The following is a 27,920-nucleotide window of genomic DNA, read 5'->3' as shown; positions in this document are numbered from 1 at the left end:
TTGGTGGCTAGACTTAATATAATAATGTAGCATTTGGTGTAAGCCAACCCCTGTTGCTGTTCCAAGTCCTTTTTTAGAAAAAGCCTTGAATATTTGGATATTTCCGTGTTGAATAAATGATGCCCATAAGAAAGAGTAAAGGCGTAAGGAAACGCATTTGTAATGAACGGAATATCATTTAAGCTGAGGGTAGGCCCGCAGAGATAGTTATGCTAACTCTGCGGTAAAGGAAGTGCCGATGGTGTAAGCTATAGGTGCGCAATTATGTTGAATTAAGGAAATTGGTTGATAATGTAAATGCACACATGGAAGCAGTATGTAAATATGTATATATATAACTACGTATAATAAACCAATATATCCTACTAGAAATGTTATGATTCCAAAAATACGGTACTGTCCATTTTAAACCAGTTGTATATTCACTTGCTGTGCATGTGTAAACGAACCAGGGACTAAAAAATATAAATTGTTATGTGAACCCCCCCCCCTTTTGTAATTCCGACGCAAATATAATCTGCTCGCTTGGCACCCAGGGTGAGGTGAAATGAGAGATTGAGGGATTAAGGCAGGAAGAAATCCAGAGGGACGGAATTAAAACAAGGGACAGGGGGGCCGAACTTACACACAACATTGGTCGTGTCAAAGAGCATTACCAGGTGTGGCCGACATCTACCTACGTTATTCAATCAATGCCCAGATGAAAGAAAAGATTTGATAATTATCGTACAAAAACTAACCCATCTTTTTGTATGATAAATTTCAAATCGTGAACTGAACGTTAATGTAGAGCATGCTGCTCTCGTTAAATGTCTACCTCCCATCCACGTAGGACACCTGCATCGTGCAGACTAGCGAGGCTCTGGCGTCTGGCCAGTATACTCCTCCGTGTGGCTCGTGTTGTGTTGTCCCTACGTGTCCATTCATCCATTTCAGCTCATCACCATTCATCCCCATCTTCGCGATTACAGAAAAGTGGCAGAAAAGCGAAGCAAAATAAACTAAATCAAACAATCAATCCATTTTCTACCTCGCCTGTAATGCTGCGACGGTGAAAAATATTCGAACATAATGGCACCACTTGTGGCAAGCGTTCTTCGCCTTCTAGCAGACATTGCTTGGCAACACTTCCCATTAAATTTGTCTCAACAAAAGACGGTCGATTTCCAGTTTCCGCCGTTCTATACCATATTCAATACTCGTGTAATACCTTCGCACGGCACAATGCAAATGCTTAATTAAAGCAATGCTATCCGACAGCGTATCTGCATACCAGGGATAGACAATAAAATCCGATTCGACATTACACAACCCCCAATGACATTCAAGTACGGGATTCAGCAACAAAATCCCGAATTAATTACTCGAATTTTTAAAGGATCAGACGTCAAGGGAGATTTTTGTGGTAATTACGGATGGGGTAGCATCAATGTCCGATGGCATTAACAAAACAAATCCCCCAACAATACCATGTCAGAATATTTAGGATTTTGTTTCAGAGGAGATTAAATTTAGTACGACTGAATTTCAACAGATATCTCTGCCTCGGTATCTGCTCTCAACGATCGAATACATACAATATACCTCCATCTTGTGCTTATCAGAAGCAGGAAATTATAGGCTACTGAAAGATAAATCGTAGAGATGTTAAATTGGCGTTATTTCTACATCTTTCCATGAAACGGCAACGACTCGCACTTTGTAGTTGTCCAACAGTAGCCAATCAGAAATGCGGTGTGCTCTAATTAGAAATAGTTTCGCACCTCGAACACAGATGGCACTAGTGCATATATGACACGCTTACATACAAGCACTAAACGAGAATTGAAGAGTCTTATTCCTTCCATTGTTTTGAAATAATTAATTTCAACATCCAGACATACGCTAGTTTGTCAACATAAAAGACTTCGCTGCGTGTAAAGTATCCTAAAGTACGTAGAAAATGTCGTTTCGTAGAACGAAGCACAGGGGATCCATGAGTATTATCGTGCAAATTGTCCATCACCATATTCGTGCACTTTATTTGACCCAGAGCTTCAAGAATTAAAAGAAAACTCAAAACAAGGTGTTGACAACTTCTGCACCAGCATACATAAAAATCCATCGCTTAAAAATACATAGGACGTAAGAGAAAAATTAATGAAAATAGTCATGGACAATTTGCACGGTAATACTCATGGATCCCACTGTACAATGTAATTTTCATCATACACAAGTCATCTGTAGTTAAATGAATTTGGTTTGAGTTTGTGTTTATGTCCACTTTATTCACAGTAAGGCTAATCGGGACTAGCCATACAGTTGAAAGTGGGATCCGAGCCACTATGTGCCTCCACCGGGTATCGAACCTGGGACCCCCTGATTAAAGGCGCCGACGCTACCATTGCGCCGTCGGGGAGGGCCCCGTAGTTAAATGACTACGCATACTTCATCATAATCACGAAATTCGAGATTCAATTGGCAAAGATTACAATGCAAAGACTCTTGTTAAATTCCGAACACTTCACTTTAAATAATTCAAACTTATTATTCTCTCCTTAAACATGATAGAACTTGTATCGGAGGGGAAGGGGTAATGCTGAGATATGCTGGATATTAGTAATAGTAACTACAGTGGCATAAGAAAGCCTATATTCTGTTACAACTTGTTAAAGGTAGTGTGTAATTCGTATATATTGCTTTTCTGTCACTTTTGGCTAACTGGAGCGATGATATTAACAACTTTTCATTTCCTTCCATTTTCAGTGAATGTTTTGCCTTTTCTTCACAAAATTCCATAGAATGTACAAAGAACAGATTTACTTTAATTCGCTGTTATAAAATTTCGTCGAAAGAACTTGCACGCCTTTCTTCCTTCAACTCTCTTCAACGTTTGCAAATATCCCCGAAGGAAATGTTCTACGCCTAATTTCGAAGCACCGCTCCTGTTCATTAAGCTTGCATTGATATTGCATTAAATTATGCCTGTTGACACTTCTGGACGCGTTCAACTGAAGCGACGAATGGCATTAACGAATGTAACCTGACCCTCATCTGATTATTTCCACCTCGCTCGATCACCAAGCGTTCAAATATTTGGATTTCAGAAGTGACACTTCGTTTATCCGGCGACTCCGAGATAATTCAGTCGCTGCAATGGATGGGAGCGAGAGAGGTAGATGGGGGGGGGGGGGGGACATTTCCAGATTATTATCTCGTTCACTTATCTGGAAAAGTTCCATATCGGCATGGAATTTTCCAGGCTGCTATATTCCACTATCACGTTATTGATTCCTTAAAAACTACACTGTTACCGTAACACAATACCGTTAAAATTTTAGTCTGCCAGTTAATTTACAAAAACAGGTCGCAACCGTTTTTATTTCCATTTGAATATTTTACGCATAAAGATAAATAACGTTGACAAATTGAAGTTGTGTGTACCGTAAATACATTTCTGAATCGTTAAAATTACAGTCATGAGCTAAACAATGTACTGGCCATTAATACTTTAAAAAGGGTCATTGACAATTTCTAACCGTAGTTGAATGGCAGAAATTGACTTGATTTTTCAACGGGAACAATGGCGTAGCCAGGCATGAGTTTACGGGGTTCCTCCCTAAACTTTACAAAATTACACCGCTCTACAAATTAATTGTTTTTACGAAAACAAAATTATGACTTTCTTCATAGATTTTTGGGTGCTTAATTACAAAATGATGTAATTTTTTCTTGATTGGTCAGTGTTTTTATGTTAAACAAAAATTTAACTGAAATCACGCGCAAAAATATTGTGTTGATGTCTCATATGTAAGAAGATATCTTCACAATTGCGATAACATCGAAAACATTTAAATGTCGCCTCAAATTGCTTATAAGTTCATTACATGCTAAGCACAGTTTCGTTAATAATTGCAAAGTAATGCAAGTGTAGTAGTTCACGTGCTTTTTGTTTTTGTTGTTGTCTTTTTGTGAGGGTGTCTTGTAAATGTCACTGCATTTGGCACATATAAAGAACACCACAAAAGTTGTACATTTTTCGCTAGTATTTTCGACAATAAAAAAAAGTATTATTTTATGATCGCAACAGACACATCAAATGTACATAGTGGCAAGTACAGTCAGAGGCAAAAATAACAGTAGGCAAATTGTCCATTGCTATTTCATTCCTCTTTTATTCTACTTCCTGTGTTGTTTTAAAGAATGGAATTCTGTTGATGTGAAGCACAAGTTTTCCTTTGCTTATTGTTTATTTCAATTCACGTTTGTCACATTGTGAAAAAGAGAATGAATGAAAATGGTGCTACTTTTGCCGTTGGCTGTACAAGTGGACCCTACACGAACAAAAAACGTACGTGAACGGGGGGCCACCAATCGGCATTAATATGACACATCCATTACATCAGGAACAACGAAAGATATTCTGGCATTTTTTTGGTAGTTTACCTTTCTATAAATGTGGATACATGTACCCACGGTTCACCATTAATTCTGTACTGGAAGACTTCTCCATATATGGAAGTAACGGAACCGCTCAAGAAAACGGCCTGGGGGCAGCAATATCACGGCAGGCACGTAGCGTACAGACGGCAGTAGATTCGGCCGAGAGGTCCCTAGGTACGCAAATGTGGAAGTCCACAAGTTGGAACTAAATTGGATTGAATATCCAGGAGGAATATTAGAATTCCACGTCAGGTCACACAGGATTGGATTTCATTTCGAGACCATGTTCTAACTTTGCCCGGTGTTAGAGGTCGAAAGTCATTGAGATCCCTGTGCACACTAATCCTTCCCAATATAGGGTTCGTAACTGTAGGATAAAAAGTTTTCCCGACATGAAAGTTATCAGGGTGCGGGGCCTATAACCAATATTTTTTCAGTGGTCTGGTAATATCAGATTTTTCTTCCTTACTCTGAAATGCACGTGTCCAAATAATCATATGGTAAAGATGCGGTATCGCCCGAACGGATTTCTTCAAATTTACAGGAGAAACTACTTACTGAAATCAGTTTCTGTAGCATTGTCGAAGTTCTTCGAGGTTTTTTCTTTCGCGGAAACTGAAAACTTCACCATAGAATGTTGCAGAACAAGAAATAATCACTTTTTACGTAAGGAACTCGCATTTTCTGTAAAGCAACAACATTATGCCGTTGTTTCCATTATGTACCTGCAGATGGCGCGAGCATCGAAAGTTACACGGTCTCGTCAGTGTTTCCAAACGTGCCTTTTTGTTACGATTTTTTTAAACTATGCTTACCTAACCTAACCTTGCCGGAAATGGTCCTTGGGGCTATCGTGAATGGTTTTGGGGCTATCGTGAATGGTTTTTGGGGCTATCCGTCAATGGTTTTTGGGGTTATCCGTCAATGGTTTGTGGGGCTATCGTGAATGGTTTCTTGGGGCTATCCGTCAATGGTTTGTGATGACATAATGAACACGAAAGTAGGTATTTTTCGGTTAAGAAGGTTGAAACACTGCATACCCACTCCAAATCGACAAAACAAGCACGACGCGCGATGATCCATGACGAGTGCACGCCATATTGTCTGTTATCCAAGCGGAACAAGGAAGACAAATAATGACTCGTAATATGAAACGTTGACAGTATTTTATGGAAAAAGGCATAACTTCACCTTAAAGAATCTTCGCAATGCAGAATAGGTAAGTATCAATGCTAAAATTAATGCAATAAACGAGTTGGAGGTGTTCGGGCGATATCGCATAATTACCAATCATATAGACATCATTAAAATTAATAGCTAAACAATTAATTTTTATACAGGGTGTCTCATAACGTCATAAGTAAAAGCGCAAACTGACACAGGTGAAAGTACACGATAGAAGAATCAAAAAAGTCTCAGTAAACATGTGTCCGCAAACGAGCCGTTTTCGAGATAATCGCGAATGTGCGATTACAAGCCGCCACTGACTTCATTGTTTGTAAACGTCGTCGTAGTTGGTAAAATGTACTCTTCGTTGCTGTAAGGTTCCATTTTTACTAGGCAGTACAGCACAACTGACGTGACTCCCACAGTACGATTAGACTGTGTACTGATTGTATCCATCCTGTTTGATTACAACGCCACCTCTCGGAAATGTTCTGTTTTGTAAACAAAGAGAAAACTTCGGAACGCGCTAGGAGTAAAGCACTCGGTGTTTACAAAATGCAACCAGTGACGGCTTCTAACCACACATTATTAGCATTTTACCAACTAGGACGACGTTTACAAACAATGAAGTCAGTGGCGGCTTGTAACCACACATTCGCAAATATCTCGAAAACGGCTCGTTTGCAGATCCATGTTTACTGAGACTTTCTTGTTTCTATTATCGTGTACTTTCACCCGTGTCAGTTTGCGCTATTACTTTTGAGACACCCTGTACAATAAGTTGTTGAACTATTGTTTCTTTTTACTGCCGATGTACCGCAGTTGCGAAATGCTTATATTTAATTACAAGACACTTTCTATCATAATTATCTTTTGTTTAGATTTCATTCGGTTCTGACGCTGTAATGAATTTACATTATTTAGTACAAAATAATACTTTCCCTTCAAGATTTCACTTTATAATTAAACGATTAGTGCATATTCACTATTTTTGTTGGAATATGTTTGAACACAATTTTTATGTACTTTGTATAGGACAGGGGTTCGCAAACCTTTTAGTTTCATGGCGCCCTTAGTGTTTCAAGATCTTTCCGCGGCGCCCTAAGTCAGAATTTAGGGCTATCTAACACTTGCAACACTCACTTAGAGTGGTTAGGTTGCTTGCCTTAAGTTAAAAAGTAAACACATATTTCAAATTCAGAAACATTTTGTGTGTAAAAAGTACTAAATAAGCACATATTTGGAACAATCATATAATTTTACTGATAATATTGGAACATTTTGCGGCATTCTTTCTTGTATTGAGTTCCAGCATTCGTCTACAAACTTTACCAGTCAGTAGTGATATTTTTTTAATGTGCGATGTGAACTAACATCACCACAAGTGTCAAGCGATTAGGCTATTTCTTTCCCACTGCAACTTCTAGAATCGTCCACGTCTATTTTTGAAGCAGTGTCTTTCTGTCTAGTTCAGCTGAAGACAACTAACGGCTTACATAATACACCTGGGGACTCTTGGCAAACACGAACTGCCAAAGACGGTGGCGCCATCCTTCGGTAATTCGGTCAAGCACATGATTGCCGTTGCATGCCAACTAACCTAACACGAGCTAAAGAACAGTTTGTGTTGTCAACCGTACTTCATATTCTTGTTAAATGTGCATTATTCATCCGAAGCAAATCGCACAGTGGCAATGATGGCGCTTTAAAACTGTATAGGTCCAGTCCAGATTAGTCTGGGCGTAAGTGGACTCAAATTGATTTATTTTGCTTGCATTTCAAGACACTATAACCAGGCACTATCTCGGAGGGCGGGGGGGGGGGGGGGTTCGAACACAGTGTCTTACAAGTAATACAAATGTTTAAATTGAAACGTTAATATAATTTATAAGTAAAGGGTGGCGCAAAAGTCATCATCCTCTTTGAACTGACCTTTATTTTGGCATCTTGTTGTTTATATCAGTAGTGTTTTGTCAGTTAAATAGAAGATACTCACGAAATTTATTGTGTGCGAAAATGATTAAGTATTACCGTCCAAGAACGTGGAAAAATTTGACAATTTTGCGTGACACTTTTCCGGGCAGAGTAATATCCCGTTTCAGTGATTTGCCATGGCCGGCCACGTCCCCAGATTTGCCGGCTCGAGATTTTTTCCTTTGGGGATATTTGAAGTCATTGGTTTATGTGGATATGCCAGAGACGTTACAGCAACTAAAGAACAATATACAGCATGAAATTTAAAACATTTCCCCGCAGATTTCCAACCCCATGGAAAACGCAATAAAAAGAGCCCAAATTTGTATCAATTCGAATGGTGGTCATTTATTGGATGTTATCTTTAAAAATTGAGGACATAAAACTTACAAGTATCAATAAAAGTTTAAGACAAAAAAAACTACTTTGTTTAATTTAAAACCCAAGCTATAGGCTAAGAAAATCAGGTGATGACTTTTGCGCCACCTTGTACATTCATAATAATATGTAACTTAATTAATATTGGATTATTTTAACATGAATAGGTAACTAGACGATATAAGAATACAGACATAACAGCACGTATTCATTCTCTAGCTTACGTGTAGTTAAGATCGATAAATTTTGTATAAAAATACAACTGTCCTGGCAAGGAAAATTCAATTCAATTCAAATGTTCTTTATTGAAAGGCAAGGTTCAGCCTGTTTCTGTTCTCCCACCTAAACCTAACGTCAAAAAGATAAAGAATTGAATATACCGTATGTGAAGGCGTATAAGACGCACTTTATTCTTTAAAAATAGGTCTGAAAAACAGGGTGCGATACTCAGTTTTTGATTACCTCAATTTCTGGAAATTTTCTATTCTGAGTTAGACAATTTCTTTCTTGCTTCCTTGCTGTGTGTGACGAAGATGATTAAAATGTATTCTTTCCTAGTTAGATTAGGTAAGTTATTTGTTGAAAGTAGACATACATATTACTTTATATTTGAAATATTGCACAATAATTATAATATTAAGTGATAAAGCTTTTTCCTAAAAAAAGTGTGTCCAAAAAAAGGGGTGCGTCCTGTACCCCGTTGCGTCTTATACGCCTCAAATACGGCATATTGAATAACAAATAAAGGAGGTTAGATCCAGTTGACGAAAAGTAAAGTTCCTGATTAATATTTCACCCATTATAAGTTGTACTGTGCAAAAATCTTTCGTGGTCCTGTCATTTAAAGCTTTGTAAACCCATTCTGATCCTTGCCTTCTTTAAGTTCGAAGGAAATAAATAACTCTGGATTATACAACAAATGCTAAGTAAGTATATTTTCATTGTTAAATTTCAGTATCTCGCAAGTCAAACAGCCTAAAAATGAATGTGTTTCCACCTTGCGGTTCAGTGCTGAAAGTTTACAATATCGTACGATGCAAGTTTGGCCACCAATAACCAGAGTTGTTAAAGTTCCAGGAATTTTAAATAAAATAAATTCCAGTCCAGGAGAGAAAATCAGCAAGCGTAAATGGGTTCTGGACTGTAAAGAACCCTTTTATCTGTGAAGTATTTCAATTCGGTCCAGCAACATGTTTTTTTTTTTTCGGATCAATTTAAATACGAAACAGGAACCTTTTTTCCGGATCAATTTAAATACGAAACAGGAACCATTTTTCAATTAAACAAAACTCAACTTGTACCGAATTTAAATTGTGCGAGAACTTGCAGCGGAACCCAATAGAACCTATTCGAGTTTATGGCTTCCTGGACCTGTAACAACCCTGGCAATAACAGCTAAATTATATTCCAAGTTTTTAGTAAATTAATACACGTAAATATTGTGGTCTATCCTTAGAATATCCCAACTTTCATGGACGAATTATACTAAACGAATTCAGTTTCAATATCAAACCAATGCAAGTACACACAGAATTCGCCTACGTAATACACAACAGCCAGCTTGAATGTAGCAGGATTCTCTCAAACCAGTTTGCTCATTGAAAGGGTGCAAGGGCAATGTTGCCAGGCACCTGTGACTTACCTCCCACCGGGCCCATTTATCATCCTAATTATGCCAAATTAATTATGTCTTGATTGGTTCGATGATTAATGTGAAGAGGGGAATATGTTCAAATTGCATTTTGGATAGTGGGGGAGGGTAAGTGACAAAATGTATGAAATTGTACGTCAAAATAGTTTGCATGATAAAGTGAAGAAAGAGGCTACAAATTTTTTTGTTGGTCAAATGTACGAGTTTCAAAAAATAGGACATACGAACATATTTTGTTCCAATCGAAATTCCAGTTTCACTATTCTTCGTTTTAAAGTCGTTACTTTTTTAACAATGGCCCGAGTGTCCCGTTCGTAAATATAACAATTTGAAATAAAAACTTCACTTCAGTAACTTAAGTCTATACCTATTTGCTTCTAGCTGCCTTTAACTTGTGTAAAATTTAATATCTGCTGTTTTAACTGCACCTTACATATTCAGAATGTTCCTTAACTATTTCATAACTGATATTCATAAAAACTCTGACATTGACGCGTTGAATTCTGCACGTTAATGGATAAGATCCCTTTCGTGAAAGGAAATAAAATATGATCCTATACACTTTTTTCTTTAACAAAGCAGACTCAGGAAATGCACACATCACAAAGTCCCAAAATGCATAGATAGCGCTGGAAAACAGCTTGCTGCTACACCCGCTAGAGGTCAGTTCGGTCAGCTCATGGTCATGAGTCATGCATGAGTGACCTTATCGGAAGCAAAGCCCCCCCCAAAAATTGCTACTTTCATGTAACACGATCGACATGAAACAGATGATGAAAAATGTCCATATGCTCTATGCTCAACAATATAACATTACACAGATGCATGTAACCTTCTCTAAAGTGTAAAGTTATTACAACATAAATAATAGTTTCCGATATATTGATGTATCACATGATTTAGAGCTGATCTAATGATTAATAGCTGTGGACACTTAATGACAGAGGTAAACATGTGTACAAACGACCACTCAACTGTTATTTATAGTTCATGAAATATCAGCAGAGATGCAGCAAATATCAACTCAAATGAACTGACATGTTTACCATATAATATAAGATAGGTACAGGATTTATTCCCAACAATTCCTGATATAAAGACACGCCTTGTACAGTGTCTCTCAAAAGTTTTAGGACAACGACATTTTAAACTAGGCAACCCAATTTACACAAGCCGTTGGTGGGTTGCGTGCAGAGTTAGGCTCAATTTCAGGGTTGCCAAATGCACAATAGATATTTATAAAATACGCGAAAGAAATATAAACAATTATTATTGTATAAAATTATTAAAAATATCACTATTATATCGCAAATGACAAAATTCTTTCTGAAATAAAAAAATAGGTTTTCTAGTATTTCATCGCTGATGAGTCTACAGAAAGGAAAAGAGGTGAGAGGAAACGAAGGAGAGGAGAAAGAGAAAGCGAAAGGAGAAGAGGAAAAGTAGAGGAGAGAAGAAAGAGAGGATAGACGAGGAGAGGAGAAAGAGAAAGCGAAAGGAGAAGAGGAAAAGTAGAGGAGAGAAGAAAGAGAGAATAGACGAGGAGAGGAGATGTAGTGAGGAGAATGGAAAAAGATTCGAGGAGAGATGAGGAAATAAGAACAAAGAAGAGAAAAGAGGAGGAAAACGAGAGGAGAGGAGAGGAGAGGAGAGGAGGAGACGAGAAGAGGGAAGTGGAGAGTAGAGTAAAGGAGAGAAAAAGAGAAGAACGAAAAAAGAGAGTGCAGTGGATTCGGAAATATAAGACAGGAAAGGAGATAAGAGGAGTGGAGAAGAGTGGGATGGAGATAAGATGCGAGAAAAGTAGGGAAGGCGATATGAGATAAAAGCAGAACAGAAAGAGGGGAGAGAAGAAGGAGAAGGAACTGGAGAGAAGAGGTAGTTGCAGAAAATGTCGTCTGAGAGTCAAGAATGGATGCATTGGTCAAATTATCGACATGAAACATTCAATAACATTTTGAAATGTATTGGAGAATATATTAGATCGGTGCGAAATGCCTTTTGGCTGAGTTCAGAGCAAATTAAAATCTTCCATGTAAGATCTTTGATTTTACCTGCGATTACACCACTAAAAAATGAACGTAATTTTTAATATTTATAAGAATTATTCAATTTTTCTCTACTTCTCGGTTCGTTGAAATTGAGATTTTGTAATTCAATATTTCCCCTCCCCCAATCGTTAATTCCAAACTGAATCATTCCGTTTCACACGGCGTGGACAATGAACACAATGGGATATGTCTAAAACTTACGAAAATTTTCTGCCAACGGAAGGGTTCGAACCTACGACCATCAAACTGACAAACCTGAACGGTAGCCACTACCCTACAAGCTTTCGTTCCTTAAACCAGGTAGAAGAACCGCTACACCACGCCTTTACCTTTGAATGAAACAACAATTTTTTTTAAGTATTCTGTCCCTTTAATAATAGTTGAACTTTGACTTTAATTTTGATTTCCTTTCTTGTAGTATAACCGATATCTTCGAGAAATAATTTTCGAAGTGATTAAAGCGAGAATATTGGTAGTTGTGAAAATGCCATTTATTTCTTCTAACTTATTATTGTGATTAGACATTACTAATGGAAAATATCTAGAGGCTTGAACATTACAGGACGATGTTCTTTTCCTGTGATACTGTAACAGACAGGATGCTTGTTTACTGATGCAAGTCTTGAGTCCAGAACAGTCTTATGAAATGTATTTGCTGTTGCGTAAGGTAACACGAAATAATTACATCGTGTGCGAACTACCAAATCTGTGCAACGTTATACGTAAACAGGCGGAAAATTTTATTCATAAAATCATGTGACATTTGACAGTATTAGTCAAGAGAGACTCGTGGGACACTGTGTTAAGGTGCTGGACTAAATCCTTCTAATTTTTCTTCCTCGAAGAACAACAATTTGTAAGGAAGAGCAACAGTGATGATCTTTCTTATTTCTTTTAAATGCTTACACTTTCCTTTAATTGGGTTAAAAATAAATAATAATATTGCTTGTATTTCTGTCATTGACGTAGACCAGAGAGAGCGACAGACAGACAGATATTACAAAATAGTTCAAAGTCATGATAATTCTATGTTGCGTACTTAGAATTATTCATACAATAAAGAACATGTCTAATTATGAGTTAACAAAAAAATAATAATAAAGAGACATTTTCGCATCACGATTGCAGTTCGAAAAAGTCGGGACAGGGATTGAAAGTAACGCACTGTCCTGACTAAATCGGTGAATCGGACGTCTGCTAGCCTTGCATCAATGATTATAAAACTAAAACCACCCAATATTGCAGCCTGAAGACTTTTGCGCAAGAAACAGATTCATTTATGCAAGAGCAAAATTGAAATTTTTACACATTTCAAAAATCGACGATGTTATTTTCGTATTTATTTATTTATAGGTTCACATTTGAATATTTTAGGGTTCGAGGTGGTAGCATGGCCCACATGGCCACTCCTCTGGGTACTGACCTTACGTAGACAGTGGAAGAGAAATTTTGGAGAATCTTTCTATTAAATTTAGTATTTACATTCACCTTATGCTCAGATAGATTAAACCGTTTACTGACAATCGTGAACTTTTCGTTTAATAGATACTATTTGGTTTTAGACGACGGGAGAACATTGGTCGAATTTCCTTTCTTGCTCTTTTGAGAGAATACATATATACTTCTACAATAGCAATCGCGTTCGGAAACCATGAAAAAAATGACTTGGTTTTCAAAGGCAGACAAGCTTGGTAGTCTAGCTTGCTCGCGATCAAAGTGACTCACTCACGCTATTCAAGGCCGCTTCTTATCGCAAAACACTGTGGTTAGATGCACAGTGTCTGCACCCAGCACGTTACAAGTGACCAGAGTCGAATTTTAAAGAGAATCTGAAGAATGGTAGATTTCATCAGAGGCGGCTAGGTAGGCACCAGCTCAACATGCAATAGTTTAAGTGATAATTCCTGACAAACAAAAAACCGTATTGAATAATTATTGGGATAGTAATACGTGTATCTGCTCCTTTTTAACAATGTAAGCTCGAAGACAATCTGTATTCCATTTATTTATATTGGCAACTTGGTCAACCGGAGGTTATTTTATCGCCTTCGATGATCGAATTGTCTGATCGATTATTTTTTGTTTACCCAGGAACATGCCCCATAGGAGATTTCCGAGACCGGGTTACGCTACTCACTCGTAGCTCCCCAATTTCTTCACGATGGTGGGTTTCTACCGGTCCCATACACAGGCCGAGAACCTAGAGAGTGAGCATAGGCGGACTCGAATCCATGCCGTCCTGCAGTCGGAGTCCAAAGCACAGCTCCTTTGACCGCACGGTCACGGAGGAGGCCTTTTCTTATCTTACCTTTGGCTAATCGCGACGATGAGGATGAATTATGAATAGAAAAATAAAGAAGGTCACGCACAAAGTAGAGGACGATCTTCAACCTCTTGGGATGACGAGTTCAAGCCCTAAATATGAGGATTTCAACCTTAGACGACTTCAATTTCAAAATTATAAACAAAATGCCTACTTACACTAAACTTCTCATCAAGGCCAAAATAGTTTGTAAGTGTGAAACTACCCCTGAATACAAATTGACATTTTTTTCCAGGTGAGTAAGAATTCAATGTGTGGCATACAGACATAGATGATACCTTTTGAGAAACAATTAACTGTACCCTGTCCCAGCATCTCTGGAGCAAAGCCACGCATAGCAGAAGAGAAGTGGGGAGAGGGGATCGAGTGGACAGAGCGAATCAGTGCACGCTGCTGGGAAGGCTGGTAACTGCAGTGGTTTTCCTCCCTCCACGCAATCCGTTTCCTCTCACGTGTTCATCGCTGCTCAGATACTTTTTTTCGTTCACCTGCTCCAGAGATAAGTGGGACAGAGTGTAGTTCGCATACATGTAGCAAGTAAAGAAACTTATCCCAGAATGAAAATTCCACGTAGTTTTAAAACGTTTGTTTAAGCAATGAATGACTGGAAACGGATCACACATAATTCCCTTGCCAAAATCTAGTGGTCGAAAATTAATTTCAAGACATTTCATATCTATTCACCATATTCCAAGTTATAAGGAACTATTTCGTAGATGTTCATGAAACCGTTATAAAATTACAAATAAAATATATTCACAAGCTTAGATATACTAATACGAAGAAAGAAATTCAGATTTAAATTTCAAATGCATGTGTATAAAGTAATTCTAGAAGTACAGAGCTATATCTGAGTATTTAACTTCTTTTTTGCAGATAACGTTACAATATTGAGGCGACAGAATAATTAGGAACTGTAGCTCCAAGAAAACAAAGGGCGTAGTGTATTGGTTAGAGTTCTTGAAAGCATTGCGGTCCCACGTTCGATCCTCCATACTAGATGTTCCTTAAAAAAGAATCCCTTTCATTAAACAAGAGCATGGTAACATTATTTGTAATAGCAGTATATAGTCGCTACATTGTTCTGCATATGAAATTTATAAAAAAAAAATAAACAAATAAATGAATTGACACACGTTCAACGGGATATTTTTATATATAAGATCGTGAATTATGATACTCCAACGATAATTGTGTACTGCTTCAAAGACATTGACAAATATTAATGAAATAACTATTTATATGTGTGGCAATTCAGGACATGCTAATTTTACCCCTTTTCCCACTTGAGTTCAATGCAAGGATACCTCCGCAAATATCGAATGAAAAGTTCTCACCATGTGCAATTCTCCATTAAATGTTTTCGCCGAGTCTTACTACTTTCGTTTTCTTTGTTACAAACAAAACTTGTTTGCACGTTACATGCAGGAGAGTTACATCTACATTACACATTGGTCAGCTCCTTTTACCTTGCTTAAGGAGCGAAAGCTTGGAGGGTAGTGGCTACCGTTCAGGATTGTCAATCTGATGGTCGTAGGTTCAAACCCTTCCGGTGGCAGAAAATTTTCGTAAGTTTTAGACATATCCCATTGTGTTCATTGTCCACGCCGTGTGAAACGGAATGATTCAGTTTGGAATTAACGATGGGGGGAGGGGAAATATTAAATTACAAAATCTCAATTTCAACGAACCGAGAAGTAGAGAAAAATTGAATAATTCTTATAAATATTAAAAAGTACGTTCATTTTTTTAGTGGTGTAATCGCAGGTAAAATCAAAGATCTTACATGGAAGATTTTAATTTGCTCTGAACTCAGCCAAAAGGCATTTCGCACCGATCTAATATATTCTCCAATACATTTCAAAATGTTATTGAATGTTTCATGTCGATAATTTGACCAATGCATCCATTCTTGACTCTCAGACGACATTTTCTGCAACTACCTCTTCTCTCTAGTTCCTTCTCCTTCTCTCCCCTCTTTCTGTTCTGCTTTTATCTCATATCGCCTTCCCTACTTTTCTCGCATCTTATCTCCATCCCACTCTTCTCCACTCCTCTTATCTCCTTTCCTGTCTTATATTTCCGAATCCACTGCACTCTCTTTTTTCGTTCTTCTCTTTTTCTCTCCTTTACTCTACTCTCCACTTCCCTCTTCTCGTCTCCTCCTCTCCTCTCCTCTCCTCTCCTCTCGTTTTCCTCCTCTTTTCTCTTCTTTGTTCTTATTTCCTCATCTCTCCTCGAATCTTTTTCCATTCTCCTCACTACATCTCCTCTCCTCGTCTATTCTCTCTTTCTTCTCTCCTCTACTTTTCCTCTTCTCCTTTCGCTTTCTCTTTCTCCTCTCCTCGTCTATCCTCTCTTTCTTCTCTCCTCTACTTTTCCTCTTCTCCTTTCGCTTTCTCTTTCTCCTCTCCTTCGTTTCCTCTCACCTCTTTTCCTTTCTGTAGACTCATCAGCGATGAAATACTAGAAAACCTATTTTTTTATTTCAGAAAGAATTTTGTCATTTGCGATATAATAGTGATATTTTTAATAATTTTATACAATAATAATTGTTTATATTTCTTTCGCGTATTTTATAAATATCTATTGTGCATGTGGCAACCCTGAAATTGAGCCTAACTCTGCACGCAACCCACCAACGGCTTGTGTAAATTGGGTTGCCTAGTTTAAAATGTCGTTGTCCTAAAACTTTTGAGAGACACTGTACAAAAATCTTAAAAAAGGGTTGGATGTTATAAATGTTATCTGGCAAATATCTGGCGTATTATTTGGTGTCAAATGTAAAGTTTAGTCACTAAAATGGAATTCAATAGTGAAATGTCATGCAGGAAATTAACAAAATGCAGTCTGAATTTATTGCGAATATTCCTTAAAAAAGTGAACCTTTTGATCAACACGCACTTCAAAATCTAAAGATCCTAACATTCCAGTGCTTACAGTGCAAGGGACAAAAATTGATTGATACTGCAAAGAAGGAAGTTTTGAGGAGATAATTTTTACATTTCCTCCTTTGTCCTGGGTTCGAATCCCGGCCTGGGCATGGGTATTCTTTGTGTGTGTACATTCTTCTCATCAAATCACTCATCCTCATCTTCGCGATTACAAAAGTGGCACAAAAGTGAAGTAAAATAAACTAATTTCATCACTCAATCAATCCTCTTTTGTAAGTCATCAATCATCATTACACATAGTCGCGATTATTCAAATCAACACAAAGACAGGAACTGACGAAACAGTAGCAAGCATACACTTACTTTAGTGAACAGGGGTTCTGGCTTCGATACCTGGCCAGGTGGAAACACATAGTATTACATAGTAAACACATAGTGTTTATAGCGTATGAATTGTTTAGTCGACACATAGATAAGCACTAAAGTAGTAATTTCGAATACTGCTGTTGATTAATTATGTGCAAGAAACAATGTTATAATGTGAATCCACTTCAAAAACTCGAAGCATAATACAAGATAGTACCATAATATGGTTATTAATGGGTCAGCCTGAAATAATAATTTTAAAAAATACTACAAGATGATCAAATGTAATACGTTCCCTGAAAGCAATAACAGATATGCAAAACATCTGTTACACTAGATAACAAACCCTCACATTCCTCAATTATTATGAGCATTTAGAATTACACAATGCAAATATACGGATGGAACTAAAAAAATGTCAGACTGCTACAGACTGTATCTGGCATACATTGAATTGTAAAATTTGTCAACACTGGACGTTCCTTTTTATACGACATCAAGTGCCCATAATCCGTTTGTTTATATTCTCTTATATTGCGTTACTTTTCTGCCTCTTTAGATTAATCGTGACGATGAAAATTAACTATTATTAGATAAAAATGATGTAGGAAGTGACACAAAGGAGAAACATCCAGGCCGCCGGGCCAGGACTCAAACCCACATTCAGTGGCAAGATCTAGGGTCGACCACTTATGCACTCGGCCATCGATTTGGAATAAAACTGGGTGATGTCCCCTCCCCCCACCCTATGCAGCCCCTTGTTTTTTAGTTAGGTTAGTTTCTACGCATATTTATACCACTCGACGCCTATAACGGTAGTATCAAAAATTATAACGACGGCGATGTACGGCAAACATTTGGGAAGGAAATAAAGTCAGTTTATATCTGTCAGCCCAAAAAATGAAAAGACCGATTCACGGCACTAACCGGTCTTTTTAGTAACAAAAAACAATATATCATCGGTAGCAGTTGGGAAACACCTTGCCTCCTGCCAGTCCGTAGATTTGGCAACAATGTCTTTACGCTTCACTGGCTGTGGTCGTTCAATGGCAACAAAGCGGGATCTACTACCGTATAATTATTTTTCATGCAGCAAAAAACTCTTGCCTTGTCGGCAACCAGTGTTATTATTCAAGGTATGATTTTTAGTCCAAAATAGCTAAATACGCAATGGCATACTTTGAATAAAAACTAAAAGATCTTACCGTAGGTTAAATGTCGTACGTAGATTATGATACGTGCCCGTGAAAAGTAAACCGTTATGTTTGTACACTTCAAGAATATAACGTCACGTCACCCTAAATATAAATTTCGCAAAATTGAAAGCATAGCTTGTTATAAGCACCATTTCTTCGATTATTTAGTACTGAAGTAATTGGGTGTAATTTTAGCGATGGCACTGCAGTTGGCTTCAGCACGTTCTTTGGTGGAAAGTGCACATTTCACTCCGCCTCGGAGTGACTTAATCATGGCCCCGCCTCTTGTAACGGGGGGGGGGGGGGAGCTTATCGTAAAACTAGCATACACGTTAGGCCTCACAACTTTCCATCAATACCACATGGTTCCTAGAATCGCTCTGTGCCAATCAAAACTACTAAATCCGAGGGCACAGTCTATTTGAGTGCACCATTCGGTGTATAAATAAACAGTCGGGTTTACATCAGTGCCAAAGAAAACCATAAAGAATTGTAAAGGCCTAATAACATTGTAAGACGGACAAACATTTTTGTTGCCCTTGCACAGTATAGCATTAAACAGTACTGCCGTTAGATTAGTAATTGTACTTGGTTAATAACGTTTGTCATTTTCTTGTGTTTTTTTCATAGCAAGAATAATTATGTTGACAAAAACTTCACAATTGCAACTACAATGAACTTGCAATAAGAAAAAGTGTGTCGTGCTCTTCGTAATTTCGATTAATATACATACGGACAAATGACAAACGTTTTACAGATTCCGACACGACAAGCAACGTTCGCAGATAGATCAGTCAATCGAGTCCAAACCCTTCTGTTTACAGAACAAGAAATTGCGGTCAGAAAAGTGAATTATTGTACTAACCTTTTGGGCCTTGCACATAGCATTGATTGCTTGCACATCATGACTTGTGTGCCTGCTTTCATGCAGACACAGGGGACAAACAGGTATCTTGCACACCATACAATACATGGACAATGCCTCTTCTGTATGTTCGCCGCACTGTTGGTCCTTGCTTCGAGTCTTGCTTCTGAGGGCGACTTTTCCTTGCTGTGGAGAGAGGAGGGTGTGTTTTGCCAAAGGACCTCTGGCAGGGTGACAGCTGTCTCTACAAGCAGAACAATAAAACACCTCGCACTGCTCACACATAACGGTAGCGTCGCGCGGTTCTGATTCACACAGTTGACACTTTATAGTTAAGTTCTTGCTCTCTCCATATTTGTCCACAATTGTTTGCATGGCACGATACTTCGGCAGATTGTGGGCTCCGTTTTCGTCGAAGTAGACAACCTTATGACACAGAGGGCAGGTCAAAGACAGTGCACTGCTTTGAAGAGGAGGGAACAGGATCCCTTGTATGTTGGGAGTACCAACGTAACTGTTTGGCCGGCTGTTACACACCACGCCGCTGTCTGTTTCGCTCAAAATCGAGAGTTTATCCACGTCTGGGTAGTCGGGTCCCAATTCCGCGATGGTTTCGTTCACGGGTTCTGCTGGTGCAGGCTGGGCCGGATTTTGGGGTGCCGGCTGTTGCAAATGAACTGCACAGTTCAGACAGAGGGCGTGGTAACATGGCAACAATACCGGATTGCTGTAAAGCTGTTTACACGCGGAACACCTTAACTCCTCCTCCATCCTCGATCACTTCTCTACCACGACTGTAGTGATGGGTCGTTCGTGAACGAGTCGTTCAAAAGTAACGACTCTCTCTTGTGAGCGGTGAACGACTCGTTCACCAGAATTGAACGACACGTTCAAAGAGTCGTATGTGTGCCACGACTCCTCCGCCCGCCAAGCAACTATTATTCCATTATTCCCTTTCCTTTCCACGAATTTTGCGAGGAAGGCGCATGCGCAAGTGTATACTCGCCTGGCGGCCGGAATTTTTGAAAGAAAGCAAGTCGATTCTGCGGGCAGAAAATGGGGACTGGAGAGGAGAGGGAGGGGGGGTCCTCTCTGTTCCTTTTCCCTACCCCTAGTTGAGTGAAGCGGGCAGAAACGTGCCGTGTACGATGAGAGGGGAAGGAGCATGCTCGCGAGTCGACTCTTTCCTTCGTTCAAAGAGTCGCTAAAGTGTGCCACGACTCTTTGAACGAAGGAAAGAGTCGACTCGCGAGCTCGCGACTGTTGTTTGCAGAGAGAGAGCGCGCAACCCCAGCCCATGACGGGCAGCGAAGAACAGCCAACAAATTTGTCCTGTAATTTCAAGTTCGGCCAAACCATTAGCGCTAAAATTACAAGAAATTAAATGTTAGTAAAAAATATTAGGGGAGTCTTGTAAAAATTTTGGGAAGGTGTTAGGCACAGACCTCTTGATTACAATATTCCGATTAGCCTATTTTGAGTTGTTATTGTTCAAGTCCACTTTATGTGCAGATAGGATAGTCGGGACTGGACCTACAGTTTAAAGTGGGATCCGAACCTCCACTTTGTATTGAACACGGTACCCCTTGATTACCGGCGACGTTATCACTACGCCATCGGGGAGACCCGATTAGCCTATTGGAGCATAAAAGTGGACTTATAGCAATTTTTGCCAAGCAAAGCATTTTAATACATGACAGCGTTAACCACTATGCTATTAGGGTGAATCAGAAAAGGGGGGGAGTAATTTATAATTTGCAACACAAAATACTTAGTGTGGAAAGCGATTGTTACTTTTAATTATTTTCTAAAGCGCCGGCCTCCATGGTGGAGTGGTTAGTACACCTCATTACTCATCCTGATCTTCGCGATTACCCAAAAAAAGTGACAGAAAAGCGAAGTAAAATAAACCAAATCAATCAACCAATCATTATTTTCTAAAGCAAGATCAAAGACAATAAACACCTTTTGTTTTCTGTTACTCCAAATCCGAAAATGACGTAATACAAGCAGCAAGCACAAGTTCAAATGATAAACCTTTAGTGAAAATAAGAAACATGTATTAAAACAAAAATTATAACTTACAATTTTTTATATTCAGTTAAGAATTACACCATGGAGTATGTTTTATTTATGTTATTCAGCCATCCTTTCATTCCTTGTTAAATCCTGGTAAGGAAATCGCTTCCTGTCTCGGATTCGATCCTCGGTGGAGGCACCTTGCCCAGTGATTTAGACCCCATTTTAAAATGTAGCTTCAATCCCGATTAGACTATCTGAGCATAAAGTGAACTTTAAACATTGTCTGACAAAGTCGTTTTCATATGACGTGAAATATTTCATTAACATTAACGTGGAAATATTTTACTAATGAAAACAGCATTAAATAATAAATATAGAAGTTTAATCATAAATCTCATCGTACATGATACTGCAAAAAAGCTTTTATTGAATGACTGCAGAATTAGGAACAACTACGTAAGATGGACATGGGTCATGTTCACGAGTGATATAAACAGCTGTTGGCCATCTGCGGTGAGCCTACGTGTTAAGGTGTTTTACTAGTAGAAAGCAACATTAAAAAAAAATACATACGTATAATTTGGCCCGCTTTATAGAAATTCGATCATACATTATGATATTGGCAGAAACTTATATTGAATGACTGTAGAACAACAAAAAGCTATGGACATGGATATGGGATGGACATGGATAATGTTCAAGAGCGATATATATTTCTTAAACACAGCTGTTAGCCATCCGCGGAGAGCGAGCGGGTGGATCCTACTCTAAACTGTAGATCCAGTCTGCTGGCGAGACTGCCGCCGCCGCGCCTTGTGTAAGAGAGCTCGCGACTCGCGAGCGAACGACGAGTGAGCAGAAGAGTCGCTAAGGCGAGCGAGTCGTTAAGGTGCTTAATGACTCTTCGTGCCGTCTCGAGAGTCGTGAACGATGAGGGAGGAGAAGAGTCGCTAAGGCGAGCGAGTCGTTAAGGTGCTTAATGACTCTTCGTGCCGTCTCGAGAGTCGTGAACGAATGATGGGGAAAGAGTCGTGGGACTGTGCTGTGACTCTTCGTGCTGTTTCAAGAGTCGTGAACGAGCGATGCTCGTGGAAATGCAAGCATGTGTCGCAGCGCAGATCTGGAGTGCATTTTGTTGACTCGCTTTCTCACATTTGTTGCGATATTAAAACCAGTGATCGAATGCAAAAAAAGGAAGAATATGTAAATGCACGTTATTACTAATAAAAGGTTGATATAATTATATAGCATTTCTGTGTATGCTATCGTACTGCATAATTTGCATTATCCGCAGCATGAAATGTAAACTGAAACAAGATACAAATATAGAAAATCTCACTCATGAGGCAGAGTAATAAAAACAAGTATGTGCAATAAATTTTGTTTGTGCGTGTGTGTTTACTGTTTACACATATGTATATCCACACACACAGACTCGTATTTGTATTTTTCTTATTTTATGCCGCTTTTCTTCAAATTTTAAGTAATCGCGACGATGAGGATGATGCGTGATGATATAGATGAAGGGACACTCATAAAGAATATCCTTGCCCAGACCGGGACTAGAACCCAGGAACTTCTGTGACAAGATCAAATGTCGATTACTTCAGAATCTTGGCCATCTAGTCGGCTACACGCACACACATACACAAAAATGCAATACAATTTATTAATCTTGAAGGACAGAGGCTGATATATTCCGTTGTGTTCGTTTATTTAAATACAATCATGTGCTTCAACACCTCCTACCCCCCTTCCTCCTCTTCAGGCATGTGTTTCGAGAAAAAGAAGCTTGACGACTCTTTTGAACGACTCATTTGAACGACTCTTCTCAGTGAGCGAGCGCTCATGAGTCGACTCGCACAAATGAACGGCTTGAACCCATCACTACACGACTGGGCTGCCGTGCACGCGGACTAGTGCGAATGCGAAAGCGTGCCACCAGAGGCGCTGTCGTAGCGGCAATGCAACTCGCTTCCAACATTACGGCAATACAGTATTGATTCCTTTGCTTTCGGATTGCTCTGTGAATTTCCCTGCTTTATGATGACAAAAGAAAACTGATCTTCTAGCTTATTAGCTCTAGACATCTTCCTGGACCATTTGTGTTTGTAAAGAATCCTGTTTCAAACCCACACTGTTAAGATAAACATATATTCGCTTCATTGTAACAAGGAGTTACAATGTCTAGCCAACTACTCTGGCTGTTGCAGCCGACGTATACAAGCAGACGATGCGTGACAATACAATAGGGTTAAAAAATAAAGCCTTTTAGTGACATTTTCAATTTTTCACAATTTGACCGTACTATATTGAAAGAAACGTTGTGTGTAAAATCTGGGATACCGCCACGTAGGGGTATTCCTTTTAAAAAAAAAAAATAGCACATCGCGCTATGACGCCAGGGGTCCCGGGTTCGAATCCTGGCCTGGGCATGGATGTTTGTGAGTGTCCATTCATCACCTTCATCATATCATCACTCATCCCCCTCTGTCTGTAGGCGGTTAGTGACTCAGTAATTAATAGAGACGAGCTCTTTTGCAGCTTTTTAGACTTCCACACCTCGTTCCTGGAGCGGTAACTTACAAATTTTACTATGATGAGGAATTTTCCCGATCTCAAGACTTCCGCAGAAGATATTTTTGGAGGGCCAAGCCTGAGGCACTGGTCGATGTGCTGCATGCAGTTGAAGGTTTATTTTGAAATGACTGGAGCGCGATGCTGTATACATCTTCGTTAGAGGTTTCGGGGCCCACATGCAGCAAAATGCAGTTCTTCCTAGAGTACTGGGCTAGGCCATCTCACTCACTCATACCGTCAAGTAAGTGATCTGTCTGCTCAACGAGCGAAAATGTTGCTCAGCGAGCTCGTCGCGCCACTGGCGGAATTTGTGGCAATGTACAGGGGTGGAGAATAGAATGCCGCACTGGCTACATAAAAAAAGAAGAAAAAAGTGTTGAAAGAGCGGAGCTCTATTCAAGCACGTCCATCCACTTCAACTGTCAACTTTTATGTTGGTTCATGTTACTAAATAACCATTTTATAAATGATGCAATAATTGAAGATTAAATGTCAATTAACAGAATCATTATACTTTGCAAGAATGCCAGTGTGTTTTTTGTTCGTTCATGTTACTAAGTAACCATTTTATAAGTAATGCAACAATTGAAGATTAAATGTCAATTAACAGAATCAGAATCATTATAGCTACTTTGCAAGAATGCCAGTGTGTTTTTGTTCGTTCATGTTACTAAGTAACCATTTTATAAGTAATGCAACAATTGAAGATTAAATGTCAATTAACAGAATCATTATACTTTGCAAGAATGCCAGTGTGTTTTTTGTTGGTTCATGTTACTCAGTAACCATTTTATAAATAATGCAACAATTAAACGAAAAAAACTTGACTGTATATAAATGACTATTCTTAAGATATAAATAGTTTGATACATGCTATGGAAGCCAATAGCAGAATTTTGCTTGCAGGAATAGTACCTCTCATGAACAACTCTCTACAAAATGCAAGTATCGTACCTGTCATACAACATTTTCAGTTTCAAAATTAAGGTGTTTATTTGGATGCAATATAGAGAAGGTAACATTTTATTTCTGAAATAGGCTTATGTATGTTGTATTTCATATTATTTAGTGAAAATAGTTATGTAATGTTTGTGAATTAAGGTGTATCTGTATTTATAATGTAAGCACATCCATAAGCAACGATTAAGAGTCAGTACCGAACAGGAGTAATAATTGGGACTTTGAATGTTTGTTGGGTTTCGGCAACATTAGTTCTAGTTCTCTTTTTTTCTGTCTTGGTTTGCTTTATCTCGATATTCTTCCCTTTCGCACTATTGTTGTGCTAATAGGTCATTTAACATTGCATTACATTGTAGGAGCTTGATTGATTGATTTAGTTTATTTTGTACTTCGTGTTTTGTGTCTCTTGGCTAATTTGCGAAAATGAGGATGATTGATGAAATGATGAAATTGATGAATGGACATTCACAATGAACCAAGCCCGAGCGGGATTCGAACCCGGGACCCTTGGCGTCGCAGCGCGATGTACTAACCACTCGGCCACAAGGTCCGGCTCATTGTAGGAGCTATATTATACTAGAATTAGGCTAAGTAGCTAGACCTGATCATTTCTATTCTACTTATTTGCTTTTGACTTTCTTCTGACCTTGTTCTAAGTTGTTTACTCAATTTAGTATTGCACATTGAACCTGATATTGCGACAGCCACTCATCCGAATACTGCATGACTTGTGTTCCATTAAGCCGGTTGCGGTATCTTATGCGTCTTGCTGCTTCGTATAATTGTTATTTTTAACTTAATGTCAATTAACAAAAACAATATAATTTGCAAGAATGCTAGTGTTTTTCGAGTTGGTTCATGTCACTAAGTAATCATTTTATAAATAATACAACAATTGTAGGTTAAATGTCAATTAACAGAATCATTATTCTTTGCAAGAATGCCAGTGTGAATTTTGTTGGTCCATGTTACTAAGTAACCATCTTATAAACAATACAACACTTGAAGGTAAAAACTTCAGAGTATATAAATTAATGTTCGTAAGAGTATAAATAGTTTGATACATGTTATGTAAGGCTATAGTACAATTTTGCTTACAGAAATAATACCACCCATTTACAACTCTCAACAAAATGCAAGTATTGTACCTTCCATACAAAATTTTCAGTTTCAAAATTAAGTATGGAAATCGAAGAAGGTAACATTTGTTTTAATTTCTGGAATATGTATGTTGTATTCCATATTATTTAGGTTGAATTGAGAATGAGAGTAGGTATATAGTGATTGTGAATTAAGGTTTGTATGCATTTATAACTTAAAAAAAGACCTAGTCATATGGAAAATTATATTTATATAGTCATATGTATAAAGAACATACTCAAGCTATCTTTGCTTTCGTTCCATACAGATAGTTCGAGATGAATGTTTAAATTTGGGTGGGTTGAATGGCATTTTCCCCATTTCTTAAGATTTTAATTGCAGTGAATTCACTGGGCTGCGAGCTTTGACACTCTAAAATGTGTAGGACACGGGTTGGGCTGGGGGAAGGCACTATCGGAAGATAATTTACCCGCTAGTTTATATATTCCCTTTGTTGCTAGCTTACCTGGAAAGGTAGCTCATGTACAACATGAAAAGTAGTTCAGTGACCAAATCAGTTGATTGGAGAACTACGCGTTTTTGGTTTTTGGTTGGTAAGGGGGGGATCACCCCTGCAATTAAAATTTTAGGAATGAATAGCAATCATAGAAGCCAATAGGTACTCAAGCTATCATTAATTACATACTGATAGTTCGAGATAAATGTTTAAGCTTGGGTGGAGTTGGATGGAATTTTCCCCATTTCCCTCTAATCATATAATTAAACGATTCTTACTAACGATAGGAAATGTCTTTGTCTCGGGAAATGGATGTTTGATTTCTTAAGGTTTTAATTGCAGTGAATCCGTTGGGCTGCGAGCTTTGACACGGTACCTGGTATAGTGTGGGCAGGGGTTGGGCCGGGAGAAGGCAGTTTCGGAGACATGCCTGCTAGTTTATTGGCACGGAGAAGGCAGTGTTGGGAGACACATGCCCGCTAGTTAATTGGCACGGAGAAGGCAGTGTTGTGAGATACATGCCCGCTAGTTTATTGGCACGCAGTTCCAGGAGTCCCATTCTTGCTAGCTTATCTGGAGAGGTACATGTAAAACATGAAAAGTAGTTCAGTGACCAAATCAGTTGATTGGAGAACTACGCGTTTTTGGTTTTTGGTTGGTAAGGGGGGATCACCCCTGCAAATAAAATTTTAGGAATGAATAGCAATCATAGAAGCCAATAGGTACTCAAGCTATCATTCGTTACATACTGATAGTTCGAGATAAATGTTTAAGCTTGGGTGGAGTTGGATGGAATTTTCCCCATTTCCCTCTAATCATATTATTAAACGATTCTTACTAACGATAGGAAATGTCTTTGTCTCGGGAAATGGATGTTTGATTTCTTGGGGTTTTAGTTGCAGTGAATTCATTGGGCTGCGAGTTTTGACACGGTACCTGGTATAGTGTGTGGCAGGGGTCGGGCCGGGAGAAGGCAGATTTTCTAAGTTGATAAGGTTCTTGCCCGCTAGTTTATTTGCGAAGATGGGGATGACTGATGATATGATGAAATTGATGAATCGACACTCACAAACATCCTGTTGTTATATTAGTCAATTTGGATAAATGATACATTGAAAGTTAACCTTCCTGTGAGAAGTAGTACATTTAATTCGTACACATGTAGAACAGAACGGCACAATTACATACTATGCGTGTCAGCTGCATACGCTGTTCTGGTAGAAGAAAAGATACACGGACTATTTACAGGTACAAAAACTGTCTGGTCACACATTAACAAAACATTGTAGACGTATTGTTTCATCTCTGGACTTTGTGTTGTTTCTATATACCAACACACCTCCTCAAGTGTTCCTTGATCAATTTCATCATATACTCACTCATCCTCATCGTCGCGATTAGCAAAAGTGTCAGAAAATCGACGTAAAATAACCTAACTGCATCAATGAACAACTTTTCGGATCTTGCTTTGTTC

At 38.5% G+C, this 27,920-nt stretch overlaps 1 protein-coding gene across 4 annotated transcripts in view; it reads right to left on the bottom strand.

Moving 5' to 3' along the window:
* Trim9 (E3 ubiquitin-protein ligase Trim9) overlaps positions 1 to 20,078 on the bottom strand; it is a 593,684-nt gene extending 573,606 nt beyond the window's left edge. For all 4 annotated transcript variants that reach the window (XM_083124911.1, XM_083124913.1, XM_083124912.1 and 1 more), the window contains exon 1: positions 19,288 to 20,078. In XM_083124911.1, the coding sequence (XP_082981037.1) occupies positions 19,288 to 20,058 (771 nt within the window). In that variant the 5' untranslated portion in view covers positions 20,059 to 20,078. The remainder of the gene's footprint in view (positions 1 to 19,287) is intronic.
* Between the last annotated feature and the right edge of the window lie 7,842 nt (positions 20,079 to 27,920).

This window comes from Lepisma saccharinum, chromosome 7, assembly GCF_977018435.1.
Source record: "Lepisma saccharinum chromosome 7, izLepSacc3.1, whole genome shotgun sequence".
Lineage (NCBI taxonomy): Eukaryota > Metazoa > Arthropoda > Insecta > Zygentoma > Lepismatidae > Lepisma > Lepisma saccharinum.
The sequence above is the reverse complement of the archived record's forward strand: the minus strand, read 5'-3'. Positions and strand labels throughout refer to the sequence as shown.